This window comes from Temnothorax americanus, unplaced genomic scaffold, assembly GCF_048541705.1.
Source record: "Temnothorax americanus isolate GAGA-0224 unplaced genomic scaffold, ASM4854170v1 Scaffold133, whole genome shotgun sequence".
Lineage (NCBI taxonomy): Eukaryota > Metazoa > Arthropoda > Insecta > Hymenoptera > Formicidae > Temnothorax > Temnothorax americanus.
In genome coordinates this window covers 124,537-142,903 of record NW_027509268.1, presented here as the reverse complement: position 1 = coordinate 142,903, position 18,367 = coordinate 124,537, and the positions used below count along the sequence as shown (strand labels likewise).

Sequence of the window (18,367 nt, the reverse complement as noted above, 5' to 3'; positions counted from 1 at the left end):
TTTGCATGCTTCTTTTCTGTAACAAGTTTTATTCATTTGTTAACATTTTTCCTATATTATATATTTTTCAATTTTCTTACATTTTATGGCGCATGAAACACCTACCTATAAATATGTATACTTTCATATTTCACATTTCATTCTTTGCATTATTTCATTCTTTGTATTATTTTCACATTTAAATTGTATAGGAAAAAAAACAGAAGCAACGCATGGTTTGGTCATAATGCTTGCTGGCATTTTTACTAGATGGAAACAAGTCGTAGGGTATTATTTTACTCCAAACGGATTTGATGGTGTTAAACTGAAACCTATCATTGAAGAAATTATTAGAAAAGCAGAATTAATTGGTCTTTATGTGCACAGTATTACATCCGATATGGGTGGAGTAAACCAAGCAATGTGGAGAGCTTTTGGAAACGTATCTGCTAGTAGGTATGGTGAAATTGTAAATTCAATATCTCATCCAGTTGATGAATCACGTAGATTATTTTTCTTTGCTGACGCTCCACATCTATTTAAGAATCTCCGAGTCTGTCTGATTAATAATAAAGTTATATTATTGCCTGAAAAATTTGTAAAAACTTTAAAGTTATCTTCTGATATTGTACAATTTGAACATTTTAAAGAATTAGTAGCCGAACAAAAGATTATCATTTAAAACTTGCACCAAAGTTAAATGAAAATGTTATTAAAACGACAACGTTTAATAAAATGAAAGTTGGTCACGCAGTGAATATGTTAAATAGATATGTGAGTGGTGCATTTAATTATATGGACCATGAAAATGGTAATAAAAAATATGAAACAACAGCAAAATTTACTGAAATAATGTCTAAATGGTTTGGATTAATAACTGCACGAAGTCCTATGATGGCTTTAGGTAAAAAAGAAAACAATGAAAGAACACAAAATAAATTTAATGAAAGCATACAGTTCCTAAATTCGGTAATTGAGTTATTCCGTGATGTAAAAATTGGTTCAGATCAGCGATTTAAACCAGTCCAAAGAGGCATTTTAATAACTACAAAATCTGTAATTGAACTTACTAATTATTTAATTAATAAACGAGGATATTCGTACGTTCTTGCTGGTCGATTTTCTCAAGACTGCGTGGAAAATCTTTTCTCAAATATTAGAAAAAAATTTCCAATTCCGAACGCTTTACAGTTTAAACACAGTTTAAAAGTTCTGATGGTTTCTCAGTACTTACAAACGTTACAAAATACAAATTATGACCAAGATGAAGGTTCTTTCATTGCTGATTTTTTAAGACGGCCAGCTAAAACTAATTATAATCAATTTGAAGAAATTTCTCCTGTCCTTCCTCCTGGAATAGAAAATAAAGTTATAGGTATATCAAAAAAAGAATTAAATTCATTGTATGGCATATGTGGATACATTTTAACTAGAGTTTCGAAATTAACTAAAGTTTGTAAACAATGTATAAATTCTGCTGGATCCACAACATATAATGGTAGTTCACAATATTCTGCATTACTTCGCCTTAGATGTTATAAACCAAATACATTGTTTTTCGTGAATGATGAAACTTTTAGATTTTTTTATCATATGGAAATTGAAATACGACGTTATTTACCTCATTTGAAATACGCAAAAGTTGATTTCGTTAAATTTTATATAGTTAAACTGAAACACATTCAATGTGATACATTGTTAAATTGCCACAATATTTTCGAAAAAATAATGAAACGTTTTATTTTATATAGAGTTAAAATTGAATGCAAAAAAGGAATTTTAAATGCTTACAATAGTAAAACTATGAGTATGCATTCAATAATTAAGTAGTTAGATTAGTATATTGTATAAGGTATAGTAGAGATATTTATATATTATAAAGTATATTATAAGATATATTCACTGTATTATACATATAAAATGTAAAAATATATTTAAATATTTTCTTTTTCAAACTTTTAATAAAAATATTTTGACATTAATGTCATTTTTTGTTAATTTCGTAATTCTTTATTTTTAATTATAAGACACCTATTCAGTATAAATGTTAACAACATAATTTCGTGCTTTGCACAGATATACATATAACACTGTAGCAAAGCACGTAACGATATTGTTAAGCGGGGAGCACACATTTCTGCATAACGCATAATGCGTAAGTATAAGAAAATTGATTGGTCCATACACATGTGCATAAAAAATAGACCAATCAATTTTCTTATGCTTACGCATTATGCGTTATGCAGAAGTGTGTACTCCCCGCTTTAGTGTGTACTGGCATGTATTATGGAACTTTTCGGAATGGATTCTGATCGAAATTATGCTGTTTTCCCTGAAAACATAATAGAAATGTAGGAAATAACAATTCCGATCAGAATCCATTTCGGAAAGTTCCATAATACGCGCCCTGAGAGGGCCTCCATTTATCGCTCGTGATTGGTTCCGCCATGGTGTTGCACGTCCAATGAAAATAAGGACCAGTCTGTCCAGACTCTTATAAAGGGACTCTAAGCGGACGTATACTGACGCGCTGCCTGAGAAAGTGGACGTCAACTACGTTGTTACGCTTGATAACGGTACACACATGGTTCGTGTCCGTGCTATGGTTCGTATCCGAACTACTCAGATGGAGGGGATATGCCAGTCGGCTGACCGGCACTCGGCAAGCTTCGAGCGGGGAGAGAAGGGCAGACGAGAAACGTATGCGCAAACTCTGCTCTAACAGAAAGGCTGCAAATTGATTGGCTATCGCACAGTTTTTAGCCAATAAGCTTGCAGCTTTTCTGTTAGAGCAGAGTTTACGCATACGTTTCTCGTTAGAGAATCGGAGGGCTGCTGTCTCCTTCTCGCTTGAGCTGTGACGTAGCTGCTCAGCACGCGCCGGCTATGCCACGATGCCATGCATTTCGGGTATCGCTCCTCGCGTCTCGCCGAGTGCCGAGTCACGAGTTGGCAAATCGACGATGCGCTATACGTTACATTTACGTTTATATTTACAAATTTTAATTTTTATATTTATAAATAAATAAATAAAGATATATATATATATATATATATATATATATTATATATTTGAAATTTATATAAATATAAAGATTGCAAATATAATTAATTAAAAAAATATTTATAAACATAAAAACTAAAATTCGTAAATGTAATGTATAGAAATCCCCGTTCTGCCAAATTTCTCTTATATGAAAAAAACTTACATTAAAAACCTTTACTTTAGCATAATAGTATTTAAATTTAATATTTAAATGCATAACAATAATTACATCTATATCGAGAAAAAAAGTAGTTTATAATGTTCTTTTTACTCTTATTAAATTTATATTAGCTATTAATGTTTATAAGCGGCCACGAGCAACAACAGAGAGATATTGGATTAAAATAAAAACAATTTCTTAAATAAACAATACACATGGTTAACGTTTCGACTGTACTTGGTCTTCTTCGGAACGGATTACTACGATAGAAGAAAATAAATATAAAAAAACATGCTAATTAATTTTCAAGTTTACATACTAAAACATTAAACAATCATCTAATAATATAAACAAAGTAAACAATAATCTATTTAAATTACAAATAAACGCCGGAATAATCGAATAAAACCATAACAAGGTAAATTTATATTTATGGAAGAGAATGTAAAGAATTATTTTAACGGAGGTATTCTGATTTAAAAGATCTTTAAAATATATATTTTTCAGGAATTTTTTATAGAGAAACGAAGAAAGTGAATAACGTTAAACTTTGCATGTTCTCTTCACCTTATTTTAAAAATTTATTTTTATTTGTTAAGTATCAAAAATGCGCTCTTCTTTTCTGTTATATCCTGATCACCATAAATGACAGACGGTGTAAATAATTCTAGCTGTTCTATAAGGTATCTGAAACGCAAAAAGCTAAAATTTTCTTATTCAGAAGAAGTATATGTAGCTATACCGTCTGAACTAGAACTAAACCAATATTTCCATTCTAGGTTCTAGGTTCTAGGCGGCCTTTTTATCAAAAATATTATTAATCAATATTAAATAAACCATTTACGATCTGAGCTTAGATTTTATTGTAGCCTAATAATATATTTTATATATTATACTTCCATATTTTCCCAACTTTAATCAACTACGCGCCGACTAACTTGTCAGGCTTACAACACATCTCCTGGATTAATAAAATCCCCTTGGATTAATAAAATCCCCTCACACCCCTCTAATTAAATCGATTTAAATAATAGTAAAGAATTTACTACTCCCCAACAAGAGCTGTGTTGTAAGTCTGACAAGTTAGTCGGCGCGCAATTTATTAAAGATTGGAAAAAATATACGTGTAATACACAAAAAATATTATTAGGCTATTAAGATCCAAGCTCGGATCGTACTACACGGCTTATTTAATATTGATTGATTGTATAACGGTCACATAAAACGGTCTTATTTCTCTTATATATTATTAAAAATATTATAACTTTTTTCAAAATTTTGTTAATATTTTATTAAAAGAAAAAAACTAATAAACGCGTATAATATATGTTTATTATTTTAGTTCAGACAATAGCCACACTTATTCTGAATAAGAAAATTTTTTGTTTTTGGGTTTCTGATACCTATAGAACACTAGAATCATTTACTCTGTCTGTCATTTACACCTTCTAGTGATCAGGATATAACATAGAAAAGAAGAGCATTTTTCTTACTTAAAAAATAAAAATATATTCTTAAAATAAGGTTAAAAAACATGCAAAGTTTAACGTTATTTGCTTTCTTTGTTTCCCTATAAAAAATTCCTATATATAAAAAATAGTTATTTTTAAGACCTTTCAAACCAGAATACGCCCTTAATTTATTATTTGTTATTACGATATTGTTATTAATTATATACATATAAGTATTAGAAAGCATATGGTATAAAATAATTTCAATATTCAAATTATTGTAATAATAATAAAGAAATCAATTATCTACATTTTCTTCTGTGTGTGTGTGTGTGTGTGTGTGTGTGTGTGTGTGTGTGTGTGTGTGTGTGTGTGTGTGTGTGTGTGTGTGTGTGTGTATGTGTGTGTGTGTGTGTGTGTATGTATGTATGTGTGTGTGTGTGTATGTGTGTGTGTGTGTGTGTGTGTGTGTGTGTGTGTGTGTGTGTGTGTGTGTGTGTGTGTGTGTGTGTGTGTGTGTGTGTGTGTGTGTGTGTGTGTGTGTGTGTGTGTGTGTGTGTGTGTGTGTGTGTGTGTGTGTGTGTGTGTGTGTGTGTGTGTGTGTGTGTGTGTGTGTGTGTGTGTGTGACGTTATCGACAATAGTTTTTTTGCACGTTTACATTTTTTTGCAGATTTTTTACACGCTTAATTTTAACAAGTGTGATGCCAAATGCAGACAAGATTTTTGTTTATCTGTTATAAGCGGTTATAAGCGTTATTTTGAATGCAAGATTTTAATAATCAAACGTTTTTAATAATCAAACATTTTCAAACTGCAAGCGAGGGACAAGCAATGATGACAGACTAGCGTATAATTTGTCCGCCGACATTACAAATTTCTTCTGCTGCAACACATAAAATGTTGAACAGTTTTCTCGAATGGTTCCTTGCATTATTAATTCGTTAAGGTATTGCTCACATTCTCATTCTAAAATAATAATCTTATTAAAAAATGTTTATTCTTCTTTTTAAAGAAAATACTGTCTCAAATGTTCTTCTTTCAAAAAATTTTGACAGACTTGGAAGAAAGAGTTTTATAGAGACAGAAACTTATCTTAATTTTTAAAATATATTTTAAATTTCTTTAATGCATTTAATGCACGTGTGAGTATAAAAATGCAATTTGTCTTTCTAAATATGATAAATATTATTTTTTTAAAGACTATAATAATAATCAACAGCAAGACGTTTGTGTGTGATAACAAATTTACAACGTAAAAATACATCACAAATATATATAATTATATGTAAAATATGTCTGTTTAATTTTAATAATATTCACGATGCTTAGAAGGATAAATTGAATTTTCATATTCACACGCGTGTGGCCGGGGGCGTATTAAAAAAAGAGGTACGCCTCGGAGGGTTAATGATACAAGGGCATGCAGCGTTGTTACAATCGTTCAAGAAAACTGTTCAACATTTTATGTGTTGCTGCAGAAGAAATTCGTAATGTCGGCGGACAAATTATACGCTAGTGGCTAGTGCTGCTAGAAAAGATCGTAGTATTTTAAGGATATACATACTGTAGATGATATTGCTTGTCCCTCGCTTGCAGTTTGAAAATGATTATTAAAAACATTTGATTATTAAAATCTTACATTCAAAATAACGCTTATAGCAGATAAACAAAAATCTTGTCTGTATTATTTGATATCACACTTATAAAAATTAAGCGTGTAAAAAATCTGCAAAAGAAATGTAAACGTGCAAAGAAACTATTGTCAATAACATCACACATACACACACAGAAGAAAATGTAAATAAAATTGATTTCTTTATTTACAATAATTTGAATATTAAAATTATTTTGTACCATATGCTTTCTCACACTTATATGTATGTGATTAACAATAAAATATCTTAATGACAAATCAAAAGACACGGTAGTATCTCGCGCTAAGTACACGCGGAGCGAGACCGACCGTTGCGAGTACCCGGGATGTTGAGATCTCGATAACGAGTGAACGGATCAAGTTCTAAGTAGGCTTGATCGATAGCTTGGGGTCCAATTAGGGGGGAAGTTTTTCTTATAATATTCCGCTACGTGCCCTACGAGCGGAGATATTGCGACGCAAAGTCCAAAAGTGAAAATGTATTTTTAAGATACTTCTACTTCTAACGCCGACGTCTTATATGATGACGTCATAATCAGAAACGTCACTTTCACTTTTTTGACACTGGCGGCTAGCGGCGTTAGTATCGCAGTGCAGTGCAGTGTAGACAGTGCGTTCGTTTAGCGCGCTGTCAGTCAGTTCCTATTCATCAGTTAACCTATCTCGAGAGCACTCGAGAGACAGGCCGCAGGGGGAATTGATCCGCGCAATTCCTTGGGCCCAACGCACCCACGGCATACCGAGTTCAGTACACCGCGGACATACACACACAGTTAAGCCCCTTGCACAATAGGCGATAGCAATAGCGATAGCGACAGCGACAAAGTTGCCGACAAAGGTATAGCCATGGTGTAAGTAGACAGGTGAAGCATTGCGCATAATGACGGTAGTATTGGCGGTTGAACCAATCAGGAGGCGACCCATTTTGTTGCGCTCACTTTAAGGTGAAGTTCGCTTATAAGAAATAAAAATGTGTGAATCATGTAAAATTTTAGACTTGTGAAAATGTCAACAAATTAATAAACAGCTATACGAGTCAGGCGCGGTACGTGGTGCGCAAGTAAAGAAATTAATAGTTACAGAAGTAACGAATTACAATGTATATAATATACATATACATCTATTCCAACTTGATAAACTGCGCGCTGATTATTTGTAGGACTTGAAACACAGCTATCGTTGGAACATTAATCCCCTGCCCCCCCCCCCACTAGAATTAAATCGGCACGAATTAATTATTTTAAAAAACTGTAAAGAATTTATATTGGCGAAAAATATTACCTCAGCCAGGATTCGAACCTGGAACCTCCCTCATTCCGTGAAGGGCGTCTGAGGTAATATTTTTCGCAATAAATTCTTTAATTTTCTAAAATAATTAATTTGCGTCAATTTAATTCCGGGGAGGGAAGGCTATTAATGTTCCAACGATAGCTGTGTTTCAAGTCCTACAAATAATCGGCGCACAGTTTATCAAGTTGGAATAGATGTATATGTATATTATATATACATATATTGTAATTCGTTACTTCTGTAACTATTAATTTCTTTACTTACGCAGCGCCTGACTCGTATAGCTGTTTATTAATTTGTATTAATAAAACATTTATTTAATGTAAAAAAACATTTTTTAATGTTAAAAAACGTTTTTTTTACAATGTTAAAATAAATGCAGCAAAAATAAGAATTTAAATCGCCAGTGAATTGAAAAAATCAATAAAATAAATACTTTTTTAATAAGAAAAAAAGGATTTGTTCCATTAATTTAAACGTTTTTTATATATTTTTTTTATTACTAAAAATGTTTTTAAAAACGTTGAAAAATATTTTTTTGCTACTTGGGTTATTTAGCAAATATCAACCAATATAAATGCCTCTCAACATTAATTATATTTACTACTTACTGCGTATGTTGTGTTAAAGTCGCAAAAGTTAAACACACAATATATCCCGCACAACAGACGCACGCGACGGATAACGGACGTAACGGACTACAAATTGATGGAAGCAGCCATATTGCTTTTCTCGCAAAAAAGGTCGCGCGCTGATTGGTTCAAAAACTGAACGAGTGCGCAGCATCGGGAATGCTTCACCTGTCTACTCATGGTGTAAAGAAACAAGGTGAAGCATTGCGCATATGGCGATCGCACGATAAAATTAACCAATGAAATGTGGGTCCAAGTACACGCGCAAAATTCAAATAAGAAATAATCACGTAATCAATGTCACCGATGAGATACCTCGTCGGTGGCAATGTATGTTTATTTATAATTAAGATTGTAAGAATAAAATGTAAAAATTTTTTAAACTATGTACAAAAATATTAATATATATATAAAATTTCAAAAATATATAAATAATAAATATTTTATCTCTTATGTGTAATCTCATAAAATAAATTACAAGGTATCTTTTCAAAAGGTATATGTATATGTGTTACTAAAAGAAAAATAAAAGGTTCTGAGCTGGCAGTCGAGGAGAGTAGACGTGGAGAAACAGGTGGAATTTGGAGAGCTAGAAGGAGCGGTATAGTGGAGAGAAAAAGGAGAGCTGTAGGAAATAGGAAAGAGCGGAAGCAGGGCAATAAGCAGAGATACGGTGAGTCAAAGTAGGAATCAGGAAGGTAATAATTAATAGAACGTAAAAAGTCAACAGGTGAGAAGGTTAGGGCGGCAGGAGAAGGTACGTAGGCGGAGGAGGCGGACAAGGCGCCACCTGTTGGAGAAGGAAGGAGGTAAATTACCAACAGGAAAGGAGCGGATAGAGATAAGTGAAAAGGGCGGAAAGACTAAACGTAGAGGGAGCCACGGCGAGTATACGGTAAGTAAAGGTGGCGAATGGAGGTAGAAAAGGAAGGAATAGTAGAAAGTAGACAAAGAGGTGACAAGGAAAAGAAAGGAGAAGAGGAAGGAAGGAAAACGAAGGGAAGACCAACAAAAGCGGAAGGACTGGCCAAACTGAGAGGAAGAGCAGACAGCTTAGGAACAGGGTCAATCAAAGATTACATACAGAAGAGGAAAAGAGAAGGAGTAGAGGAGGAAATAGCCAAAGCAGAGAAAGAAATATTGGAGAAATTTAACGAAGCAAGGAAGGTTGACAGATCACCACCAAATAAAATAAAGAAAGGAGAGGAAGAGGAAGAAAGCATGGCAGCAGAGGGGATTAAAGAAATTCTAAGGAAACTAGAGGAACAGGAAGCAGAAAGAAGAAAAGATAAAGAAAAAATAAAAAAAGAAATAAGAGAGCTGAAAGAAGAATTTAAAAGGAGAGAGGAAATTTTGGAACAGCAAAAAAAGTCGCTGGAGAAAAGAATAAAAAAGGTAGAGGAGAAAATAGAAAAAACAGAATTGAACATAGAAGACAAGAGCGAAGGAGGATACTTGATGGAAAAAATGAAAGAGATGGAAAGAAATATGGAAATCGCGGAGAGAAGAAGGAGGAGAAATAACATAGTTGTGAAAGGAACAGCGATAGGAAGCGAGGCAGGAAAGAAAGAGAAAGTAGAGAAGATGATAAGCGAAATAAAAGAAATGAAAATAACCATCGAACAAGTACATGAAATAGGAAAAGGAAGAAATAAAATGACAGTGATGAAATGTAAAAGCTGGGAGGACAAAAGAGAAATAATGACAAAAAGAAAGGAACTGGGTAAAAAATATAAATGCTATCTGGACGACGATCTAACTAGATTGGAAGGGCAGATACAAAAAGAGATAAGAAGAGTAGCAAAAGAAGAAAGAGAAGCAGGAAAGAAAACCACGATCGGATACCAGAAGATGTGGGTAGATAATAAAAAGATGAAATGGAACGAAAGTAAGGGAAAATTGGAGGAAGAGAGTGGGTTTCGAAAGTAGTAAAAGAAAGAAAAGAGAAAACGAGGGAAGAGACACAAGAAGCAGAGGGAGAGGAGAGGAAATATGGAGAGGGAACAAGGAAAAAAGCAAGAAATATGAAGAAAAAGAGAGTACAATAAGCATAGGCTTCTGGAACATAGCTGGACTAAAGAGAAAAAACGAAGAATTCTGGAAAGAGATGGAAAGCTGGGATATAATAGCGATGTTAGAAACGTGGGTAGAACAAAAACATTGGCGCAAAATCAAAGGAATGTTATCAGATAAATACGTATGGAAATGCCAACCTGCGACAAAAGAAAAAAGAAAGGAAGAGCGAGAGGAGGAATAATAACTGGTGTTAGGAAGGAAATAGTGGCAGGTGGAACAGAAGAGAGAGAAGAGGAAGGAATTGTAGAAAGAATAGCAAAGACGAAGGAGGGAACGTGGAAGATTATAGCGGTATATGTGAACAACGATATTGAGAAGAAAATAAGGCATATAAAGGAATTCACAAACGAAGGAGGATTAGGGGAGCAAATAATAATAATAGGAGGTGACTTTAACGCAAGAACTGGGGAAGAAGGTGGACTAACAGAGATAATGGGGGGAAAGAAAAAATCGTAAGACAAAGAAATTAACACAAAAGGAAGGAAACTGTTGGGGTTTATTGAGGAAGGAGGATTAGGAATATTGAACGGAACAAAAGGAGACAACGATGGAGAGTTCACATTTACAGGAGGAAGGGGAGAGTCGGTAATCGACTATATAATCGGAAACCAGGAGGTATGGGAAAAAACAGTGGAAGTGAAGATTGGAGAGACGGAAACAATAAAGATAAAAGGAAAAAGTGAAAGAGGAGAAGAGGAGAGAAGAGTGAGAAAAATAATGAATTGGTCGAGGGAAGGAAAAGAAAGGTACAAAGAAAGAATGAAAGAAGAGAAGATTGAAGGTACGAGCATAGAGGAAATACTGGAGGAAATAAAAAAAGCGACAAAACGAGCCGCAGAGTGGAAAGAAATAAGAGAGGACGGGAAAGCAAAGAAAAAAAATGGATGGTGGGATAAAGAATGTGCAAAACTAAGGGAGGAAGCACGTGAGAACCTAGCAAGGTGGAGAAGAGGAGAGACAGACAAAAAGAAGTACATAGCAAAGAAAAAGGAATATGAGAAGAAAGTAAAAGAAAAAAAGGAATCAGAGAAGGAGAGAGTAATGAAGGAAGCGAGAGAAGCAAATAATGAAACGGAAGTATGGAAATTTATAAACAGACAAAGGAAAAGCAAGAAAGAGGTATGCGAAGAGATAACGGAGGAGCAGTGGAATAAACACTTTATCGAACTACTGGATGGAGTTATGACGAAGCCGTATGAAAAGGATAGGAGGAGAGAGGAAAGAATAGGGAATAAAGAAGAGCAGGAAGGAATAAGAAGAGAAGAAGTGGAAGAAGTAATTAAAGAAATGAAAGAAAAGAAAGCTGCAGGCACGGATGGACTAGCAAACAAGGTTTGGATCTATGGAGGCGAGAGACTGAGAGAAAAAATATGGGAGGTATGTGACAAAGCATGGAGAACGGGGGAGATAGCAGAAGATTGGAAAGAAGGAATAATAGTGCCAATAGTAAAAAAGGGAGAAGGAAAGGAAGCACAGGACTACAGAGGGGTGACGCTAATGAATACAAGTTACAAAATATATGCAGCAATTTTGACGAAGAGGCTAGAGAGAGAGGTAGAAGAGAAGGGGATGCTACCAGAAACACAGACAGGATTCAGAAAAAAGAAAGGAACAATGGAGAATATATACGCGCTGAACTATGTGATTGGGAAAGCTATAAACAAGAGGAAAGGGAAACTAGTAGCAGCATTTATAGACCTGAAAGCCGCATTCGATTCAGTAGACAGAGAAAAAATATGGGAAGTCATGAAGAAAGAAGGAATCAGTGAGAAATTGAGAACGAGGATAGAAGACCTATATGAGGAGACAAGATGTGTGGTAAGGGTAAAAGGGGAAAAAGGAAAGTGCTTCTGGACGGTCAAAGGAGTTAGGCAAGGATGCCCGCTAAGCGTTATGCTCTTCATACTTCTGCTGGCAGACATGGAAGAGACAATGAGGAAAGGACAAGATGGAGGAGTAGTTGTAGGAAAAATGAAATTCTGGACGTTAGCGTACGCGGATGACATAGTTGCAGTAGCAGAGGATGAAGAGGAAATGAAGAGAATGCTGAAAAGACTAGAAAGATACTTTGACAGAAAGAAGCTGAGAGTTAATGTAGGGAAAACGAAGGAATTCTGCTATCTAGGCTACACATTCCAAAAGAACGGAGAACAAGAGGCACATATAAATGAGAGAGTAAGAAAAGCGACCATAGCAATGAGACAGGTATGGGGAATAGGAAAAAGGTTATTTGGAGGAGACTGGATAAGAAGGATCAAGTTATATGATGCGCTGGTTGCAAGCATAGCCTTATATGGAGCAGAAGTATGGGGATGGAAAGAAAGAGAGAAAATAGAAAGAATGCACGAAAGGTATATAAGGTGGACGTTAGGCCTGGACTGGAGCACGCCCGGATATATGATAAGAGAGGAAACTAAAAGAGACAAAGAAAGAATAAGCGCTGGTAGAAGGGCGATGAAGTATGAAGAAAAATTGGAGAGAGGAGAAGGAAACGAGATTGCAAGAGAGTGCTGGAGGGAAATAAGAGAAAAGGATAGGAAAGAAAAGTCAAAAGGGGAAGAAGAAAGAAAGAGCTTTTACGAGCGAAGAGGTTATGCAGTCAAGGAAATAGAGAGAAAAAGAGGGGAGGGGTGGAGTAGCATTGAGGAATTAACGGAAAGAGACAGGGACATTCAGATTCAAGAGAAGGACGAAAGGATAAGAGAATCAAGATACAACAAATGGTACAAGGAGGTAGTAGAAAGCAGGAGGCCTGAATACCTGGAGAGAAAAGGAAAAGAGCAATCTATGATTAGGATAGCGAGATTCAGATTAGGTAATGAGATGAGAAGCGGAAGATACTGGGATACAATAGAAAAAACAAGCTGCAGGATATGTGGCGTGGAGGCAGAATCATGGGAGCATGTGTTAGAATGGTGCGCAAGAGACGAAGAAGGAGAAGAAAAAGAAGGAATTAGCGAAAGAATCAAAAGAATACTGGACAGCAAGGGTGAAGAAGAGAAGTGGATGGCGGAATTAGAAAGGAAAAGAAAGCAAGCGAGTCAATGACAGCTAAGCAGAGAGAGTAAGTAAATGTCTTTTGATTTCAGATAAGCAGGAGGTGAAGGAACAAAGATGGAGCGAAAGCTAATCTGCAAAGGAACAATGGCAATCGACAAAGAGGCGATAGAGAAGGTTGCAGAAGAGCGAATGGTGAAGGTGATGAAGGAGTACAAGGAGGAGATAAAGGAAATGAAAGAGGAAATAGAGAAGCTAAAAAGGAAAGTATACAGACTAGAACAATGTTCAGGTAAAAGGAAGAGAAGCGAAAGTGAGGAGGAAAATAGTAAAGTATGTAAAGCAAAATGGTGGTACGAAGAAGAAGAAGAGAAAGACGATGAAAAAAGAAAGAAGAATGTAATAATTAGGGTCGAGAAGAAGAGATGGGGAGGAGGTAGCTCGAATATGAATAAGGTGAAGCAATTTTTTACAGATGGGCTTAAGGTGAGGGTAGAGGTAAAGGAGGTGAACCAGATAGGATATAGAGAGGATTGGATAATATTCCTCGTAAAGATGGAAAGCGAAAGAGATAGCAGGAAAGTACTGGAAGCGAGAAGGAAGGAGGGAAGTAGAATGAAGGTAAAGATAGATGCAGATAAGTCGGTGGAAGATAGGATCAAAGAAGGAAAAGAGAGGGAAAAGAGAAAGGAAAGGAAAGAGGAAGAAAATGGGGAGACCAGGAAGTCGGCGGAGGACGAGATCGTGGAGAAGATGGAAGACCAGCTGCTGATGAGCACGGACGAGGACGAGGCGGAGCAAAGGAAGAAGAGAGAGGGAAGGTCCTAGAAAAGGTGGGATGGGTAACAGGATATGTAAGGTCGTAAAAAGGCCAGGTGATAAGTTGGGTTAAGAGACTTATGTAAAGGATTGGGTACGTCCCTATAAAACGCCATGTGAAAAGTGTTGTATATGTTTATATGAATAATATGTAAGGGTTTGGGAACGTTTGCCCAATAAAACGCCTTTTCAACCCCGGAAGGGGAAAAAATAAAGGATTGAATTGAAATTGAATACTAAAAGAAAAAGAATATAATATAGACAGAGTATGTAACATGTAAAAGAACAATGGAATAATACAATTTGTAGTATAAAAATGCTGTTATTTTTATTTCTCACTACATTTTACATTATATATTTATACAGTACTTTGTACAAAAATATATATATTATCTTATATATGTGGGATTTTTTTTATTATATATTTTAGATATTTTTTTGCTTTTTTTCTTTAAAATATTATTTTCTACAATTTCTTTATTCAGTTTACGCAATCGTATTATGTACGAGTACGTACAAGACAACCAATGACTGCTCTAGGAAAGTTATTATTAGTTTTTGTACAAATAATATCAATTAATTTATCAAAAATCCATGGTTCTTTATTTAAAAAATTACTATGAAATTTTTCGAATTCGGAATTCATAATATTTGCTACTGCTTGTAATTCGGTAGTGGGATACATGAAATTTCCTCTAGATTTAAAAGTAACCCAATTGTCTGAAATTGCTGGAAGTGTTTTTGTAGGGACACCTAAATTACTATAAGTGTTACGGAATCTATGTGCTACATATCCAGCAACATACAATAAAGCATTTTTTTCGATAATTTCGGTGCCTATGTTTTGTTCAATGGCTTCAAGTAATTCTAATTCTTCTAAAGTTGGAGTATAACAGCTTAAATCAATTGCTGGAAAAATTATAAGAAGACAATTATGGAAAAAATTATAAACATGGATATAAATAAATTATATCACATTATTCAATAAAAAATAGTAAATTGAATATATTTTGAATATATTATGATCCATACACATACATAAACTTAATGACAATCTTAAATATAAGATCAGACTATAAATATCGATGTATAAATATAAGCTTTAACATTGATGTATATAAAACCGGCGGCACACGATGCTTATTTTATGTTATATTATTTGCTGGATTTCCTTGCTGCTGTGTGGGCAGTTGTCGTAGCAATGCTGCTAGCTGTGTTGTTAACTTCTTTACATGGTGCGGTCTTTCGTACAGGCTGAGTAGCTGGACCTTAATTTTTCAAATAAAAACAAAAACATACCGTGTGCCGCTAGTTAAATGGATGTCGATTAAATTACTATTTCTCACTAAATAAGCTAGACAGGACGAATTTCTAAAAAAAAAAAAAAATTTTTTTATTTGCTGTATTAATATTAAAAAATAATTAATAAAAAAATTAAATTAATATTCGTACTAGTAGTCATACGTTATAGAAAGAAAAATGATGAAATAATTTAAAATAAAAGAAATTCACAAAAAATTTCATTCAAATAATTTAAAAAAAGGAAAATTTTATAATATAGAATATATACATACGCTAATACTAGATATTTTATGTATTTTTTTCTATTAATAAATTAAAATGCACGCACACACTGCATACACACACCCACACACACACACACACACGCACGCACGCACGCACGCACGCACGCACGCACGCACGCACGCACGCACGCACGCACGCACGCACGCACGCACGCACGCACGCACGCACGCACGCACGCACGCACGCACGCACGCACGCACGCACGCACGCACGCACGCACGCACGCACGCACGCACGCACGCACGCACGCACGCACGGTCGCACGCTCGCACCTACGTACGCACGCACGCACGCACGCACGCACGCACGCACGCACGCACGCACGCACGCACGCACGCACGCACGCACGCACGCACGCACGCACGCACGCACGCACGCACGCACGCACGCACGCACGCACGCACGCACGCACGCACGCACGCACGCACGCACGCACGCACGCACGCACGCGCGCACGCGCGCACGCACGCACGCACGCACGCACGCACGCACGCACGCACGCACGCACACACACACACACTCGCTCGCACATACACACCAGGCTGACCTAATTTTGAGGTCTAGCTAGCAGCGCCAAGTTTTTTGACAAGAAAAATTTATGTATTTTAATAAAATATTTTTATTTTTTGTACTGTTACCTCTGTAATTCTTTGCGATGCGATTAAATCTTTTAAAATACATATATAAACTTTGTATTTAAATACCTTGTATTTCCTTGTTGGGTTTAAATATTTCAATAAAATATTTGTATTTTGTACTGTTACCTCTGTGTAATTCTTCATGATTCAATCTTTTATTCTAATCGAAGAAAAGCAGTGGTAATATTGGACCTCAAAGAAACCTAAGTAACAAGTGGTAGAGGTAATCTTTGTATCTCGAAAAATACATTGAGAAAAAAAATTGTTAATTCCAAGAAATATTAAGTTCGATACGTTCAACTAAACATTTTAGTTAGTTAAGTAAATATTAATTGTTTCAACAATTTATTTCGTTTCTTTAATCAAGAATTAATTAATTCAACTAATGTTTAGTTAGCTAACTAAAATGTTTAGCTAAACGTATCGGACTAAATATTTCTTGGGATTGACACATTTTTTTTCTCAGTGTATGTTCTCTGTAATTGGCGCTGTAATTTAAAAAGAGATATCATTTCTTTTTTGTAATTGTAATAAAATAATAGATCACTTGAAGCGCGACTCATTTTTGATAAGGTAACGTAATTTTGTGATGTGTATCATTTGAGTAATAATTTTTTGGAAATAAAAATACTATTGTTTAAGTTTTTTCGAAATTTTTCAAGATACAAAGATTACGTCTACCACTTGTTACTTAGATTTTTTTGAGGTATAATACTACCACGTCTACCACTGTTTTTTTTCAAGGTAACAACATATTTGGAAATAAAAATACTACTGTTTAGTTTTTTTTCGAGATTTTTCGAGATACAAAGATTACGTCTACCACTTGTTACTTCGGTTTTTTTCGAGGTAAAGATACTACTGCTTAGGTTTTTTCGAGATTTTTCGAGATACATACAAAGATTACGTCTACCACTTGTTACTTCGGTTTTTTCGAGGTAAAGATACTACTGCTTAGGTTTTTTCAAAATTTTTCGAAATACAAAGATTACGTCTACCACTTGTTACTTAGATTTTTTTGAGGTATAATAGTACCACTGTTTTTTTTTTTTTTTAGGTAACAACATATACACTACTATGCGTGTACTTGGCGCCTTTCTTTACCTTTTTTTTAAAAAAGGTAATTTTGTACAGATATCACGCCTTTTTGTAATATTACGCATTGTATAAACAGTATGTACAGGGTGTTATTTCGAGGTATAATACTACCACTTTGTTTTTTTCGAGGTAACAACATAATACATATGTACTACTATGCGTGTACTTGGCGCCTTTTTTTACCTTTTTTTTTGAAAAAGGTAATTTTGTACGGATATCACGCCTTTTTGTAGTGTTACGCATTTTAATCTTAACAGAAAAAAATTACACTTTATAAAGAAATGTGTCTGAAGTTGTAAATATATATATATATATATATATATATACATATTGCCGGACATTGCTTTTATGTAAAATATGCATGTATATTACGTTGCTTGTATAAATTATTTCTTACCAACTTTTTCCAAAAATAATATATAAAGACCTTTAGCACCTGTAGGCCATCGTTTATTTTCTATAATTTTTCCATCATCAAATTCAATCCAAAATGTCCTTTCTCTACACATACTTGTATAATGACCATCTTCAATAGATGTACCCTGATGAAATATAGTATTCATTACTTTATACTGCTGTTTAGCTATCGATATCTTAGTTGTTGATATGCCAGTTAAATTAAATGTCTGTGGTATTTTCACTAATTTATTATCCTGTGACGAGAACAAAATTAAATGAATGATAACTATTTCTTTCGTCAACGTTAATTCATTTCTAAACACTAGATTTCCTGCACAAAATTGGCATGTTTTTCCATATAACGGACCCCAATTTAAAAATGTATCCTTCAATAAATTATTAAGACCGTGACTCTTTTACGCGACGCGACGGGTTGCGAGTACCCGAGATGTTGAGATCTCGATAACAAGTGAACGGATCAAGTTCTAAGTAGGCTTGATCGATAGCTTGAGGTCCAATTAGGGGGGGGGGGGTTTCTC

General features: G+C 34.7%; 1 protein-coding gene across 4 annotated transcripts; it reads left to right on the top strand.

Moving 5' to 3' along the window:
- Positions 1-8,051: 8,051 nt before the first annotated feature.
- On the top strand, positions 8,052-15,940 carry LOC143894248 (uncharacterized). Of its 4 annotated transcripts, none has more exons than XM_077400392.1 (2): positions 8,052-8,887; positions 8,945-10,940. In XM_077400392.1, the coding sequence occupies exon 2, from the start codon at positions 9,127-9,129 to the stop codon at positions 10,141-10,143; it is 1,017 nt and encodes a 338-aa protein (XP_077256518.1). In that variant the 5' UTR covers positions 8,052-8,887; positions 8,945-9,126; the 3' UTR covers positions 10,144-10,940. The 4 variants fall into 4 exon arrangements, with proteins under 4 accessions (XP_077256518.1, XP_077256519.1, XP_077256521.1 ...); XM_077400393.1 differs by having other exon boundaries at positions 8,938-10,940; XM_077400395.1 differs by lacking the exon at positions 8,945-10,940 and adding an exon at positions 13,380-15,940 and having other exon boundaries at positions 8,081-8,887.
- Positions 15,941-18,367: the final 2,427 nt, after the last annotated feature.